The following is a 16,266-nucleotide window of genomic DNA, read 5'->3' on the forward strand; positions in this document are numbered from 1 at the left end:
CTCTCTGGTCGGGGACAGAGGGTAGCGTTTGGGGAAAACTGTCCTCGCACCACTCCTTGGTGTGTGGAGTGCCGCAGGGTGCGATACTCTCCCCGATGCTTTTCAACATCTTTATAGGCCCCCTCACCCAGCTTGTCCGGAGTTTTGGGCTGGGCTGGGCTGCCATCAGTATGCTGACGACACCCAACTCTATCTGTTGATGGATGGCCATCCTGACTCGGCCCCAGACACACTGATCAGATGTTTGGAAGCTGTGGCTGGATGGTTACGTGGGAGCCGGTTGAAGATAAATCCTTCGAAGACAGTGGTCCTTTGGCTGGGTCTGGACGATATGGGATTTGGGGGGGCAACTCCCATCTCTTGTGGGGGCGCAATTAGTGCCAGCACCGTCCGTTAAGAGTTTGGGTGTAATCTTAGACACCTCCCTTTCCATGGAGGCGCAGATTGCAGCTATAACAAAGGCGGCATTTTTCATCTCCGCCAAGCTAAGCAGTTGGCTCCTTACCTCTCTCGCCCTGACCTAGCCACTGTGATCCTAGCGACGGTCAGCTCCAGACTGGATTATTGTAACTCACTCTACGTGGGGCTGCCCCCATTGAGACTGACCCAGAAACTGTTGGTTTCTATTTCCCTCACTGAGCAGCAGCTGCATGTCACAAGACATTGTTTGCATTCCACAGTCAGAGTTACTGTTGGGTTCCCATGGGAATGGGAGACTGGATGTGACGTACACTGGTTTCCTGTTTTTCAGTGTTCTCTCGGTTTCTTTGTGTCGAGAAGAGTTGCTTCTCTGCTCTCACAGAGGCAGGATGCATGTTTGTATGCTCTCAGCATAGCTTGTAAATAATCTTCAGCATGTAGCACATTACCTGCTTATCCTTTCGTTGCAAGACTACGCTCTGCTTGGGCTCAAGATAAAACGAGCCTGTATCAGCTCCAGATGGGCCGGAGCTGATCAAAAACTCACAGAAACTCCAGCGGGTGCAGAATGCCACGGCAAGACTCCTTATGGGGTCACATTCACCCAGTGCTATCCCAGCTGCCCTGGCTCCCGGTGGAGTACAGGATCAGGTTTAAGGTGCTGGTTTTAACCTTTAAAGCCCTATATGGCCTAGGACCCCCATACCTATGGGACCGCCTCTCCTGGTATGTCCCACGGAGGAACTTACGGTCTTCAAACAAAAAAATCTTGGAGGTCCCGGGCCACAGGGAGGTTAGGCTGGCCTCAACCAGATCCAGGGCTTTTTCGGCTGTGGCTCCAATCTGGTGGAACGTTCTGTCACAAGAGACTAGGGCCCTGCGGGATTTGACATCTTTCTGCAGGGCCTGCAAGACAGAGCTGTTCCACCAGGCCTTTGGCAATCCTCATAGAACTCTAGCCCAATGGTTGCCATTAATTTTATCTGAACTGATTTTATAATGAATTGATTTTAGAATGCTATATTATTTTACTGTTGTTAGCCGCTTGGAGCCCGGCTTCGGCTGGGGAGGGCGGGATATAATTTTTTTAAAAAATTTATTATTATTATTCTAATTTTTTATAGTGAAGGGCCGTAATTCTGTCCGGACCAGGGGATTTTCCTTTCTTTGTTTTTCTTATGGCTTCGTGTATTTCCATCATAGACACTGGGGCATTTAAAGATTCAGTTCTTCCTTTTGGTATCGCTGGTAGTTGTTTCCCTTTCGGATATTCTTTTATCTCATCTTCAGTCTCCGTCTCCCTCTTGAATAGTTTTTTAAAGTATCTCACAAAACTGTTGTTTAACTCTTTAGGGTTGTCTAGGAGTTTCCCTTCATCCATTATTCTGTCGATTATCATCTCTTTCTGTTTTTTCTTCAGTTGCCATGCCAACATGTTTCCAGGTTTATCTGCAAACTCGAATGATCTTTGTTTCATCCACCGTATATTGTTTTCTACTTCAAAATTTACTATTTGTCAATCGTTCTCAGGATTTAAATAAACATTTACAACTTTATTTACAGAGAACAAGAAATATAATCAGTAATAACAGAACATTATGTATAAACAGCAGAATGTAACATTTGGTGTAACAAACCAGAAATGGAAGTTGGGGGAAGTCAACAGGGAGGGGGAAAACTAGAAAATGGATGTTAAATGATGATATTGAATAATTGTTATATATATATAAATTAAAAGGTCACCCAGTGAGCTTTATGGCTGAGAGGAGATTTGAACCCTGGCCTCTCCTAGATCCTAGCCCAACACATTTAACTGATGCAACACGCACATGCACACATACAGACTTTTACTCACTCTGTTTCTTGTAATAATCCTCCCATGCCTTGCTGTAGTCTGGTTGGTTGTTCTGTTGCTGGCTTTGTTGATCTGTGCAAGGCACCGTGGGACAGAAAAAGAGGGAAAAATAGAATGGATGGGATGATTATTATTTAGGGCTTTAAAGGTCAGCACCAACACTTTGAATTGTGCTTGGAAACGTACTGGGAGCCAATGTAGGTCTTTCAGGACCAGTGTTATGTGGTCTCGGCGGCCGCTCCCAGTTACCATTCTAGCTGCCGCATTCTGGATTAGTTGTAGTTTCTGAGTCATCTTCAAAAAAAGCCCCACATACAGTGCACTGCAGTAGTCCAAGCGGGAGATAACTACAGCATGTACCACTCTGGCAAGACAGTGCACAGGCAAGTAGGGTCTCAGCCAGTGTACCAGATGGAGCTGGTAGACAGCTGCCCTGGACACAGAATTGACTTGTGCCTCCATGGACTGCTGAGAGTTCAAAATGACTCACAGGCTGTGCACCTGGTCCTTTAGGGGCACATTTACCCCATTCAGGACCAAGGAGTCCCCCACACCTACCTGCCCCGTGCCCCAGAAACATTCCTTCTGTCTTATCAGAATTCAGCCTCAATTCATTGACCACCATCCATTCGCCAAACACCTCCTGACACTTACACAGGACATTTACCACCTTCACTTGGCTACTTCTTCTAAGCATATAATTTTGGAGCACGATTCAGTTTCAATCTTAAAACATTGTTGTTATGGGGTTGGGGGAAATGGAAAGCCCAAATTTGTAGGATGCTACAGAAATGGGTTTTCCCCCCCTCTGTTATGTGTGCTCTTTGTATCAGGAAACACATGCAGCAACATGACATATGTTATGTGTGGATTGGATTGTACTCCAAAAGGAACAAGATAAACCACCATTCTTTGCTAAGGAAACCCACATTTTCATGGACTGAGTCAATCATGGAAATTGAAAGGCAGCTTTGCAAAGTCATAACATCATGGTTAATTTGTTTTATTCTGGTTTTCCTAGCCATGGAGAAGTGCCACTGGGAATCTTATCCCACTCCTAACTTTGGAGATGTCACCAGGTGCCTCTAGGTTTGAATGTGCATCTTTCAAAACAATAAGGGTTTACAACAAAAAATTATCTTTTGTGTTTACAATACTTATTTTTTTGTCACCCTCTTTCAGCCTTTGGGAAAAGTGGTGTCTAAGTACCCCAGGAATGCAAGAGGCTGCCTTATACTAAATTGGTCCTTCTAGCTCAGTATAAGAACATAAGCAACCAGCTTCCTGTTTCAATGGTGGTGCCTCTCTCACTCGTGGGAGAGATTCTGGCGTAGGAGAAGGGGGTAACCTGAGGCAGAGTTGCCTTCCATTTCCCCTTGAGGGGAAAGGATACTCATGGTCATATCCCGAGCTTGTTCCTGCCGCCGTGGAAGCAGGGGGGAGTGAGGTGCTGGGTGCAAAGTCCTCCATCACTAAAGCTGTCTCCAAGACCGCCATGCCAAGCAGCCGAGCACCTTTGCAATTGGGACCATTGGAATAAATCTAAAGGAGCACCCAGGACTGGATGTGAACTACAAGCTACAAACTATTTGGCTATCCCTACAAAAAAATGAGGTATGAGACTTGAATGACAATTCCTGCATAGACTAGATTAAAGATGGGGGGGGGGTTAGATCATCTTTTGTTATTATTTTTGTAAACATTTATGATAACAAAGTTTAAAACTTATTTTTATTAAGTAAGGGTTCAGAATCCGCCCCCCCCCTTGACCATGGAAATATAAGAGTACAAGTGAGGATTTTTAAACAAGATAGAGAGAGACTGGAAACTTGTGAGGGAGAGGCGGTTCAGGGTAATGTGACGCTGCTGGAACAATGGAGGAAGCGAAGGCTGCCGTAAGATGTTTTGCTAAGACAGAAATGCCTTTCCTTTCCTAGACTGATGAGACTTACGGAGGACAAAACTATTAATGAACTACCAATGAAGCAAATTAAAATTTGGACTTTTGGATCACTGGATATTCTATGATGAAGAAGAAGAAGAAGAAGAAGAAGAAGAAGAAGAAGAAGAAGAAGAGGAGTTTGAATTTGATATCCCGCCTTTCACTCCCTTTAAGGAGTCTCAAAGCAGTTAACATTCTCCTTTCCCTTCCTCCCCCACAACAAACCCTCTGTGAGGTGAGTGGGGCTGAGAGACTTCACAGAAGTGTGACTGGCCCAAGATCACCCAGCAGCTGCATGTGGAGGAGCGGAGACGTGAACCCGGTTCCCCAGATTACGAGACTACTGCTCTTAACCACTACACCACATTAAAAGCAAACTGGCCAGAAAGGAGCAGATTTGTCTGCATAGAGAAGAACTGGAAATTCCATTGGGGGGACACATCCACTTGAGCGGTTAGCATCCGGGGGAGAGGCTGCAATAAGGATTATGAAATATCTAGGAGAAGGCGGTTAGCCCCCTGACATTATGGGCTGTTTGCTTTGAAGTTGCTAGTGGGAAAATATATCAAGTGAGATGGTCAATGTCAGGGAACTGACATCAGAGCGAGAGGCGAAGGGGAGGCTCCCAGATGATGCTGGCGAAGGACCCAGCACCAGGGGGAGAAGCAGCTCGGTAGAGGGGGAAGGAAATCAGTGCAACACCAGGGATAAAGGGGGGCAGATGGGGGAAGCGGAGAGAGAGCTCCAGGACTCTTCACTGGACATCAGTGAGGAGAGCACAGGTCCTCCACTATCCACACCCTCCCTGCGCAGAAGACTCCCGCGCAGTGAGAGGAGGAGGAGACTGGGAGTCAAACAGCTTTTATGCTGGAAGAGGTTTAAGAAACGCCCACTGACAGATTCTGCTAGCGACTGAGGCAGCCACGCGGAAATGGGCTGTGCAGTCAGAACGGTTTAACAAGGCAATTTAGCCTAGAGAGGCGGCAGTTTACGCACGAGTAACTCATACCCATTACAGCAATCTGTCAGTCCCTGAAAGTCGCTCGTGCGCAGCAGCAGGCAGACAGCATCATGAGCAAGACAGGAGAAGTGAAAGCCACGGAAGGGGCAGCTGGAGGGCAATCTCTGGTGGAGAGGAACCGAGAATTGGAACAGCATGTGGCCCTTCTGACAGCGCGGCTGGACGAAAGGCGGTCTCAAGATGCACAGGTCAGGCCCACCCCCATAGCAAGGAAGGTACCGGGACTGGTGCACAAATTTGGAGGGAGGCCCCAGGACTATAGTGCGTTCCGAACGGAAATAGAATACGCGTTGGAACTGCAGCACGATGATTTTGCAGACGATGGGGCGAGGGTTGCCTACATTGTGGGTCACCTGCAGGATGGGGCCAGAGAGTGGATCAGGCCCCTTATGGCGACGCAGAATGCCGCCATGCAGGACCTGAGGAAATTTTTCCAGGCAATGGACGCAATGTTTTCCAGTGATGTACAACAAAGTGTGACAAAACGGGAACTGATGAACTGTAAACAGGGAAACCAGTCAGTTAGAGACTACTGGTCACGCTTTGCAATGATAGTTCACCGTCTCGGGTGGCAGCTGGACTCTGAACCCATACAAATGTTATTTGAGGAGGGGTTGTCCCCAACGGTCAAGGATGAGCTTTCGCACGCACCCCGTCCACAGTCCATGGATCAGCTGACCAAGGCTGTGCTTTCGATTGGCGTAAGGCAGGAAGCGCGGGCCCAGGAGAGGCGGGAAGGGAGAGAGCAGCATTGCCATGACTACCGCATTCCTGAAATGCCAAGGCCGCCTTCCCCGCCGGCGGAGCTAATGGAAATAGATGGGGTGCGCGCGCGGGAAGTTTCAAGTTCCAGCGAAGGTCGCAAAAAGGAGGGAAAGGATTGGAAAACCACCAAGAAGTGTTTCCTTTGCCAGCGGCCAGGACATTTTGCCAGGGCCTGCCCTCAAAGAAAGGCCTGGCAAGGAATGGTGGGAGCCGCAGGGGGTGAGGAGGAGGTGGAAAAGGCACAGGAACAGGGAAACGGGAACGCTTGGCTGCCACTTAGTGGGCACAGCAGCCAGGCCAGCAACCAGTAGAAGTGCCCCAACCAGACCCCCCTAAGGCGGCTATAGCCATCAAAGTGGTGCTAGAACTCCCGAATGGGCACCCAGTCAAGGTGAAAGGGATGCTGGATTCAGGTAGCTCCTGTAATTTCTTCAGCAAAGACTTTGCATTAGAGCACCAGCTCCACTTATTGCCTTTGGATTTCCCCTTGCAAGTAACCACCATTGATGGCAGGGAGCTTCTAGGAGGGGAAGTGACACACCAGACCCCACCAATGAGAATGAGGGTGTCCAGGCACTCGGAGACCATCGCCTTTCACGTCGCCTCACTAGCAGGGCCTCCAATAATATTAGGGATGAGCTGGCTAGCACAACATGATCCAGTGGTGGTGTGGCATCAGAGGACAGTCACCTTTGGGTCAGCCTACTGCCTGGAACACTGTCTAGGAGGGGAAACCCCAAGGATGAGCGTAGCCAGGGTGGCTGGGATGGTGGTGGAGCGGAAGGGGGAGGTGCCGCCGCAATATGCTGATCTGCGGGAGGTCTTCAGCGAGAAGGAGGCAGATAGACTACCACCCCATAGGCCCTTTGACTGTCAAATCAACTTGCTCCTGGGGGCGCAGCTGCCGGTGGGTAAGCTGTATGTCATGTCGGACAGGGAGATGAAGGAGTTGCGGGAGTTCATTGACAAGAACCTGAAAAGAGGCTTCATAAGAGAATCAAAGGCAGTGGGAGGCAGTCCGGTGTTCTTTGTGGGCAAAAAAGACACAAACCCAGGCTCGTTGTGGACTATAGGGCCGTCTATTTGGTGTTGGAGCCCGTGACCTTCCCAATGCCCAGGATCGACGACATTTTGACGAGAGTGAGGAAAGGAAATTTTTTTACCAATCTGGACCTCAGGGGAACATACAACTTGATCAGGATGAGGGAGGGGGATGAATGGAAGACCACAATGTTCACACCCCTAGGGGCATTTGAGTACTTAGTTATGCCTTTTGGATTACAGTCAGGCTCCGCCTGTTTTCAAGCTTTCATGCACCACGTGTTGGGATCTCTGCTTTACAAGAATTGCGTAGCCTTCTTGGACGACGTCTTAATTTATTCGGACAACGAGGAGCAACATGTCAGAGACATCAGGGAAGTGTTACAACGATTGCAGAAGCACCAGTTGTGGGTCAAGCTAGAAAAATGTCAGTTTCACGCCAGAGAAGTCGAGTTTCTGGGCTACAAGTTATCTGACAAAGGCCTAGCGATGGACCCAAGCAAGGTGCAAGCAGTGTTGGAGTGGAAGGCTCCCAAAACACGGAAGGACGTGCAAAGGTTCCTAGGGTTCAGCAACTTCTACAGGAAGTTCATCAAGAACTTCGCCCACTTGACAGCACCCATCACGGATTGTCACAGTAGCAAAAGGAAGTTCGTGTGGACAGAGGAAGCCCAGCAATCCTTTGAAAAACTGAAGAAGGCGTTCGCGTCGGAAGAGCAACTCCTGCACGTAGATTTGGAGAAACCCATGAGGCTAGAGACCGACGCGTCCGACAGGGCCATCGGGGCGGTCCTCTTGCAGCCAGGGAGGAACAAGCAGAAATGGAAACTGTGTGCCTTTTTCTCGAGGAAGCTGAGCAAGTCGGAGCAAAACTATACCGTGTATGACCGAGAACTACTTGCGATCTACGCGGCCTTTTGTCATTGGCGTCATCTACTGATAGGAGCGCAACACCAAATCCAGGTTTGCACAGATCACAAGAACTTAGAGTACTGGAGGACTGAACGAGTACTCAACCAGAGACAGATTCGATGGGCACAGGAGTTCTCCAAGTTTTCTTTCGAAATCCGGTATGTGCCAGGAGAGGAAAACGTAAGAGCAGACGCTCTCTCCCGGAAGCCAGAGTACTTGGAAGGAGAGGGGCCGCCGGAGACACGACACGTGATCCCCGAGGACCGATGGGGGTGTGGGGGAACCTTGGTGGGGAAACGAGAACTGGCCGGGCTTACCAGAAGCGATGTGTTCGCACAAACTAAAATCCGGGAACTCCGAAACAGAAGAGGGGCCCAAGAAGGGTTTGAGGAGAAGGAAGGGGTGCTGTACTATAAAGGGGCGCTGTATGTACCGGGGGAGACCCTGAGGGGAAAGGTACTCAAACAACTTCACGACAACCCCACAGCTGGGCACTTTGGACAGCACAAAACCATGATGCTGGTCACCAGGCAGTTCTGGTGGCCCAGGGTGAGGGAGGATGTACGGGAATATGTACGGGGCTGCGACCGCTGCCAAAGGGCAAAGGGGGAGCGGGCTGCCCCCGCAGGATTACTGGAACCCTTACCCACACCGGGAAAACCCTGGGAGGTGGTGTCCATTGATTTTATGACCGATTTGCCCAAGTCCCGAGGAAAGACAGCGGTCATGGTAGTGGTCGACTTACTGACGAAAATGTGCCATTTTATAGCTTGCTCACATGCGGTGACAGCGGAAGAGACAGCCCGGTTGTTTGTGGAGCACATTTTCAGGTTGCATGGCACCCCCTTGAGGGTTATCTCCGACCGCGGGAAACAATTTACTTCCTGGTTCTGGAGGAAGCTCATGAGCTTGCTGCAAGTCGAGGTGGGCTTCTCGACGGCGAGGCACCCAGAGACCAACGGGCAAGCGGAAAGTGCGAACAGTATACTCCAGCAATACCTACGCTGCTACGTCAGCGAGAGGCAGAATGATTGGGTAGAGAAACTAGCGCTGGCTGAATTTGCGTACAATAACGCTGAACACGTGTCCACGGGAATGAGCCCATTCATGGCCAATCATGGGTGTCATCCCAGGGCCTTCCCGGGGGAGGAAAACTGGAGCGTACCCGCGGCGGAGCAGTTTGTGGAAGAAATGGAGGCCCTGCACCAGCAACTTAAGATGAACTTGGAGCGGGCCAAGGAAATTTACAAGAGGCAGGCAGACAAGCACCGCAGGGAAGGGGAGACCATATGGGTGGGGGACCGGGTGTGGTTGTCCACCCAAGGGTTACCCTTCAAAGGGGGGTGCAAGAAGTTGCAGCCCAGACAGCTGGGGCCATTTGAGGTAACACAGCAGGTAAATCCCATGGCATTTAAGCTCAAGTTTCCCGACAGCATGAAAATACACCCGGTGTTCCACAGGTCCCTACTCTCACCACACAGAGAGGGGCGGGAATTCCCGGGGCGAGAGGGAGGAGTCACCACACACCCGCAGGTAGAAGAAAGGGAACACCATCACTTGGCCACGGAAATACTCGATTCAAGGTGGCGAGGGCGCCAGGTGGAGTACTTGGTGGCTTGGGAAGGGGAACCCGGGTCAGAAAACACGTGGGTTCCCGCGGAAGCTATCGATGACAGGTATCTGGTGGAGGTATTCCACCGCCAGTTCCCGGACAAGCCCAAACCCCTAGAGAGATTCTGGGAGGAGCAATTTGGTACCACAGACGACGAAGAGGGTTTTGAGGGGTTTTCTGACTCCGAGGGGGAGGGAGGAGAGGCTTTGGAGGAAGAAGAATCGGACTGGGAGGGCCACTCCGTTGGCAGGAATCAGAGCGGGTGGGAAGCGGGTTTCGAATCCACTGAGGATGGTGACAGTTCCTTCCGGGGGTTCCCTGCCTCTTCGGCCGAAGAAGGGGATGAAATTGGTTCCACAGGTCGGGCCGGGGGTGGAGGGGTTCCTGGAGGGGAGGTGGATGTCAGGGAACTGACATCAGAGCGAGAGGCGAAGGGGAGGCTCCCAGATGATGCTGGCGAAGGACCCAGCACCAGGGGGAGAAGCAGCTCAGTAGAGGGGGAAGCAAATCAGCGCAACACCAGGGATAAAGGGGGGCAGATGGGGGAAGCAGAGAGAGAGCTCCAGGACTCTTCACTGGACATCAGTGAGGAGAGCACAGGTCCTCCACTATCCACGCCCTCCCTGCGCAGAAGACTCCCGCGCAGTGAGAGGAGGAGGAGACTGGGAGTCAAACAGCTTTTATGCTGGAAGAGGTTTAAGAAACGCCCACTGACAGATTCTGCTAGCGACTGAGGCAGCTGCGCGGAGATGGGCTGTGCAGTCAGAACGGTTTAACAAGGCAATTTAGCCTAGAGAGGCGGCAGTTTACGCACGAGTAACTCATACCCATTACAGTCAACCTTGGAGTTCCTATCTTAAAAAAAGAAGACTACAGATTACATGGGGCATGGGACAAAGGAGCTGAGCAGCAAGAAGATTGTTATGTCTCGACACACACAGATGGAAGGAGAAGTTTATTTCATGTTAATTAATATTAATTAATGATTTAGCACGGATTGACAATCTGATTAATTAACCTCACTTGTTGAAGTTGGAAATGTTAACTTAATATACATGCAGGAATTGATTGATGGATAGTTGTTTGAAAACAAATTAAGTTGAAAAGCTAATATATTGTATGGTGATGTAAGGTATGTGTAATGTTTGAAGATAAACTAGAAATAAGTGGGAAATATGATGCAGCACTATTGAGAACCATTGACACATCCAGGAAAGCATGTGGGAAGTCAGTCAGATTTGGAAAAAATGTTAAATTTGTCTTAATTTGTTTTACAGCCTCGTGCACCATGAATTTGTTTAATTTAAAGCCATCCAAGTTGGACACTTAGCCATGGTTTGGAGTAGTGCTACTGGGGCATGGTGTGGCAAAGAACTCCAGATATTATTGTCAGGTTTGCATTTTTTTTTGGTACAGAAACTCTTGGTTTAAGGTGTAGAGATCTTTACTATTCTATTTAATTCAATAAGGTTCTGGAAGCTTCTCTGTGTTATACAAGCTAGTGCAAGCTGAAAGTTTCTAGCTGTCAAGTAAGCTTCTATTCTGCCTGGAAACAAGCAGAAGGTTCCTGATGTTTGGGTTATTCCTTCAGAGAAGCTGAACAGCCAGTTCAAACTGGTTCTGTGCTGGGAAAAGGGGAGAGAATTGACCCCCCACACACACTCTAAACCGGAAATGGCAAAAGGAAAAAGTTCAATGCTAAAACCAACTAGTCAGGACGCAAGGCAAGAGAATTTAAAACACAAGTGGTTTGATTTGCTTTTAGATATTAAAAGAGAATGTGAGCAGATAAAGGAAGATGTTAACAAAACAGCCTCTACTTTTTTAAAAAATACTAATGTACTTTCAGAGGCTGCAAGACAATTAAAAGAAGTGAATGCACAAACCACCAAGGTGGGACGGGTAGACAAACGAGGTCTGAAGAACATACGAGGGAAAGTGAGAATAGTCAAAGACAAAAATGGAATTTAATGTGATATGATATGGGAGGACCCGACTGATAAAGATGGTACCTTGTGTGAAATGATTAGGGAGGCTTTGACTGTGCTAGAGAAGAAACAAGAAGGGAGGGCAAAAGGTTTAAGAGGCTACTTTATGTGGTGGCAATGTAAAATTATCAAAAAGGCCTGGGAAAAGACATATAAAGATTTGAAGAAATTGTGGGAAATGATTGTTGTTAAAAAAATTGAAGTTATGATCTTGAAATGTACAGGACTTGATGGATTGTTTGAGCAAAAGACTTTGTTCCGATATGCGAGACTGGATGCCAGGCCAAGACCAGCCAGCCCCTATGGAAGGAAGAAGCCTTGGCCAAAGAAGATAAAGAAGATTGGCAAAATAAGTTGCTGAACTATGCAGGACAAATTATTACAAAAAAGGGCAACTGTTTAATGCATATTTTTTAAGCTTTGTGTATAGATTTTTACATTAGTATAACTTTTAAAAGTCACTTGTAATAAGATGAAGAAGGTTTTGAAATGGGATTGTTAAGTATATAAGATTTTATGGACGTGCATGAACAAGTATATTATAATGGAACCAAGAGGGGGAGTGAAGTCAACCCAAAAATTATGGTTTAATTTGGTTATGATTTTTTTCTTTTTCTTTTTGTTATTTTTGAAAAATCAAAAATATGTTATCAAACAAAAACACGAACTGGTTTTGTTACCTCTTTCATGCAAGGTCATGCTGACTATAATAGTAAGGTCAGAAGGAGTCTGGGTTTCACTTTCTGTCTCTCCTTCTGGTGTGGTGTTCTGTACGTAGTATGTTTAAGTGTTAAGGTTTTAGTCTTATTGTAAGTGTAAGTCTGCTGCAACTGGATTTCTTATGGACTATGCCAATCCTGAGTTTATGGATTTGTAACTCTTATGCTCAGCTGCCTTCAGTAGTGAAAAGCTCTGCTGGATGAAGCGGATTCCCTCTGAGTCATTTTTTTGGGAACCCTGCATTGTGTTTAAGTTTTTACTCTGCTAACATAAGTTGAGCTCTGCTCTGGATCAATATGGAGCAGAAACATGACAATTATATGCTTGGAAGAAGTACTTTATCCATGAGCAGTTAATTTTAAAATGACTAGTTAGGCCATATTTTTATGTGGGAAAGCATTGAAGAGTTAAGGCAAACAATGACCACATTTGCAATGTTGAAGCAGCTCAATCCAGAATTTTGCTGCCTCATTTCCCATAATGCCCACCACAGTTCTTAAACCATAATTCTGCTTCTGGCAACAGACAGCTGGAAGTTTACAGTCTGGGCACAAAGGAGAGAGTGGCTGTCCCATTTATCCCCAGCAACTGGTTTCCAGTGACAAACTGCCTCTGATTGTGGAGACACACTTTTACCTATCATCACAAACCATCCAACACAATCTCCCTCCAATCTGAGCTAGTGTCTATTATCACATTGGGGCCTGGTTCAGTTAACCATGGCCAAGCATGAATGTGCTAGCATTCCTAGTAGAAATGGTAGCTGCTTTGCTTCTCTCCTGTCACCTTGCTGCCACATTACCCGGACCTGAGCTATGGATTGGCTTAAGAGTTACATACCAGCCTGAGCTCATGGTTTGTCTCACTCCACACAACGAGCTACAACCAATTTTTGTTTATGGTGGACTTTTAGGGGGGAAAATTTTTTTTTAGGTGACTTCAATGGAGTCACTCACCCTTACTTAGTCAGAACAAAGAATAAAAAAGACAGCAAACAAAATAAGCTACCAAATACGTTCATCCAATTGATAGATTTAATGGGTTTGAATGACACTTGAAGGTTTATGTTAGGATTTCATGCTTCCCAATGCTGTTTTTTATGATTGGTATAATTACCAAGCCTGTCTGAGTAAAGCCTGAGAAAGGAAGTCTGTCTTATCACTCTTCCGTTGTAAGACTGTGAAACTGTACTTTCACTTTTGCCTGCCTGTTCTCTCTCAGAGCTGCATGAGAGAGAGCACCATGATTCCTTGTCTGTGTAATACAGTGTAAATAAATAGTACAGTGGTACCTCGGGTTACAGACGCTTCAGGTTACAGATGCTTCAGGTTACAGACTCCGCTAACCCAGAAATAGTACCTCGGGTTAAGAACTTTGCTTCAGGATGAGAACAGAAATCGTGTGGCAGCGGCGTGGTGGCAGTGGGAGGCCCCATTAGCTAAAGTGGTGCTTCAGGTTAAGAACAGTTTCAGGTTAAGAACGGACCTCCAGAACGAATTAAGTTCTTAACCTGAGGTACCACTGTAGTTTAGAACTACAATGCTTCTTTCTTTTGCTGTGACAGGAGAGAAGGCTTAGTGTGCATAAATCAAGTTGGTTTATGTCAGGGAACTGCCATCGGAACGAGAGGAGGAGGAGAGGCTCCACGACGATGCTGGAGAGGGCCCAAGTAGGGAGAGAGGCAGGTCTCCTGTTGGGGAAGAAATTCAGCGCAACACCAGGGATGGAGGGGGGCCAATGGGGGAAGCGGAGAGCAGGCTCCGAGACTCTTCACTGGACACCAGCGGAGAGAGCACAGGTCCTCCGCTACCCACGCCCACCCTGCGCAGAAGGCTTCCGCGCAGGGAGGCTAGGAGGTGACTGGGCGTCAAACAACTTTTATGTTGGAAAAGGTTGAAGAAACGCCCACTGTCGGATTCTGCCAGCGACTGAGCAGCCACGAAGTGAGGGGCTGTCCAGCCAGGAAAGGTTTAACCAGGCCACCTACCCAGGAGTGGCGGCAACTTACGCACGAGCAACCCCGTAACCATTAGAGCAATCCGACAGTCCCTGAAGTTGCTTGTGCGCAGCGACAGGCAGGCAGCACCATGAGTCAAACCGGGGGAGCAGGCGCCACGGAGCAGGCAGCTGGAGTGCAAAATCTGGTGGAGAGGAACTGAGATTTGGAACAGCATGTAGCTCTGCTGACGGCGCGGCTAGAAGAAAGGCGGGCGCAGGATGGACAGGTCAGAACCACCCCCGTCGCAAGGAAGGTACCGGGACTGGTACATAAGTTTGGGGGGAAGCCCCAAGACTAACGCGTTCCGGACGGAAATAGAGTACGCTTTGGAACTGCAGCATAGTGACTTTGCTGATGATGGGGAGAGGGTCGCATATGTCATTGGGCATCTACAGGATGGCGCCCGGGAATGGGTCAGGCCCCTAATGGCGACGCAAAACACTGCCTTGAAGGACCTTAGGAAATTTTTTGGCGCGATGGATGCAATGTACTCCAGCCAATTGGAGCAAAATGTGACTCGCCGGGAACTGATGGGGTGCAAGCAGGGGAGCCAATCAGTTAGAGAGTACTGGTCGCGTTTTGCGATGTTGATCCACCGGCTCGGGTGGGATCTAGACTCGGCGCCCATTCAAATGTTGTTTGAGGAGGGGTTGTCCCCAACGGTGACGCCCTGCCCACAGTCGATGGACCAGCTGACCAAGGCTGTGCTTGCGATTGGATTACGCCAGGAAGCGCGGGCGGAGGAGAAGAGCGGAGGGAGAGGGGAACGTTGCCATGACTACCGCATTCCTGAAATACCGAGGCAGTCTCCCCAGGCGGCTGAACCAATGGAGATAGATGGAGCGTGCGCGAGGTTTCAAACACCCTTGAAGGTCGCAAAAAGGAGGGAAAGGATTGGAAAACCACCAAGAAGTGTTACCTCTGCCAACGGCCAGGACATTTTGCCAGGGTCTGCCCTCAAAGAAAGGCCTGGCAAGGAATGGTGGGAGCCGCTGGTGAGGGGGAGGAGGAGGAAAATGGGCAGGGGCAGGGAAACGCCAACACTTGGCTGCCGATCAGCGGGCACAGCAGCCAGGCCAGCAACTAATAGACGTGCCCCAGCCAGACCCCCCCCAAGGCAGCAATAGCCATAGAAGTGGTGCTAGAACTCCCGAATGGGCACCCAGTCAAGGTTAAGGCGCTGCTGGATTCAGGCAGCTCCTGCAATTTCTTTAGCAAGGACTTCGCTCTGGCACACCAACTCCACCTGCTGCCCCTGGATTTCCCCTTGCAAGTGACCACCATAGATGGCAGAGAACTTCTGGGAGGGGAAGTGACGCACCAGACCCCGCCAATGAGAATGAGGGTTTCCTGGCACACGGAGACCATTGCCTTTCACGTAGCCACACTGGCAGGACCCCCAATAATACTGGGAATGAGCTGGCTGTCACTGCATGATCCAGTAGTGGCATGGCATCAGCGGACAGTCACCTTTGGGTGAGCTTACTGCTTGGAACATTGCATGGGGGGGAAACCCCAAGGATGACAGTGGCCAGGGTAGCGGGAATGGCGGTGGAGCCAAAAGGGAAGGTGCCACCCCAATATGCTGACCTGCAGGAGGTCTTCAGCGAGAAGGAGGCGGATAGGCTACCCCCCCATAGGACCTTTGACTGCCAAATCAACCTACTCCCAGGGGCTCAGCTGCCAGTGGGTAAACTGTATGCCATGTCGGACAGGGAGATGCAGGAGTTGCTTGAATTTATCGACAAGAACTTGACAAGAGGTTTCATAAGAGAATCAAAGGCGGTGGGGGGCAGTCCGGTGTTCTTTGTGGACAAAAAGGATACAAATCAGCCCAGGCTCGTTGTGGACTACCGGGGCGTCAACCTGGTGTCAGAACCCGTGACCTTCCCAATGCCCAGGATTGACGACATTTTAACACGGCTGAGGCAGGGGAAAATTTTTACCAAGCTGGACCTCAGGGGGGCATACAATTTGATCAGGATGAGGGA

General features: G+C 48.9%; 1 protein-coding gene across 8 annotated transcripts in view; it reads right to left on the reverse strand.

Annotated features, from left to right (window-relative positions):
• LOC128406015 (far upstream element-binding protein 3-like) overlaps positions 1–16,266 on the reverse strand; it is a 332,867-nt gene that overhangs the window by 30,730 nt on the left and 285,871 nt on the right. For 7 of the 8 annotated variants that reach the window (XM_053373066.1, XM_053373069.1, XM_053373070.1 and 4 more), the window contains one exon: positions 2,276–2,347. The exons of the other annotated variant lie outside the window; for it this stretch is intronic. In XM_053373066.1, coding sequence (XP_053229041.1) covers positions 2,276–2,347 — 72 coding nt within the window. The remainder of the gene's footprint in view (positions 1–2,275; positions 2,348–16,266) is intronic. 8 annotated transcript variants of the gene reach the window in all.

The sequence above is a fragment of the Podarcis raffonei genome, chromosome W (assembly GCF_027172205.1).
Source record: "Podarcis raffonei isolate rPodRaf1 chromosome W, rPodRaf1.pri, whole genome shotgun sequence".
NCBI lineage: Eukaryota > Metazoa > Chordata > Lepidosauria > Squamata > Lacertidae > Podarcis > Podarcis raffonei.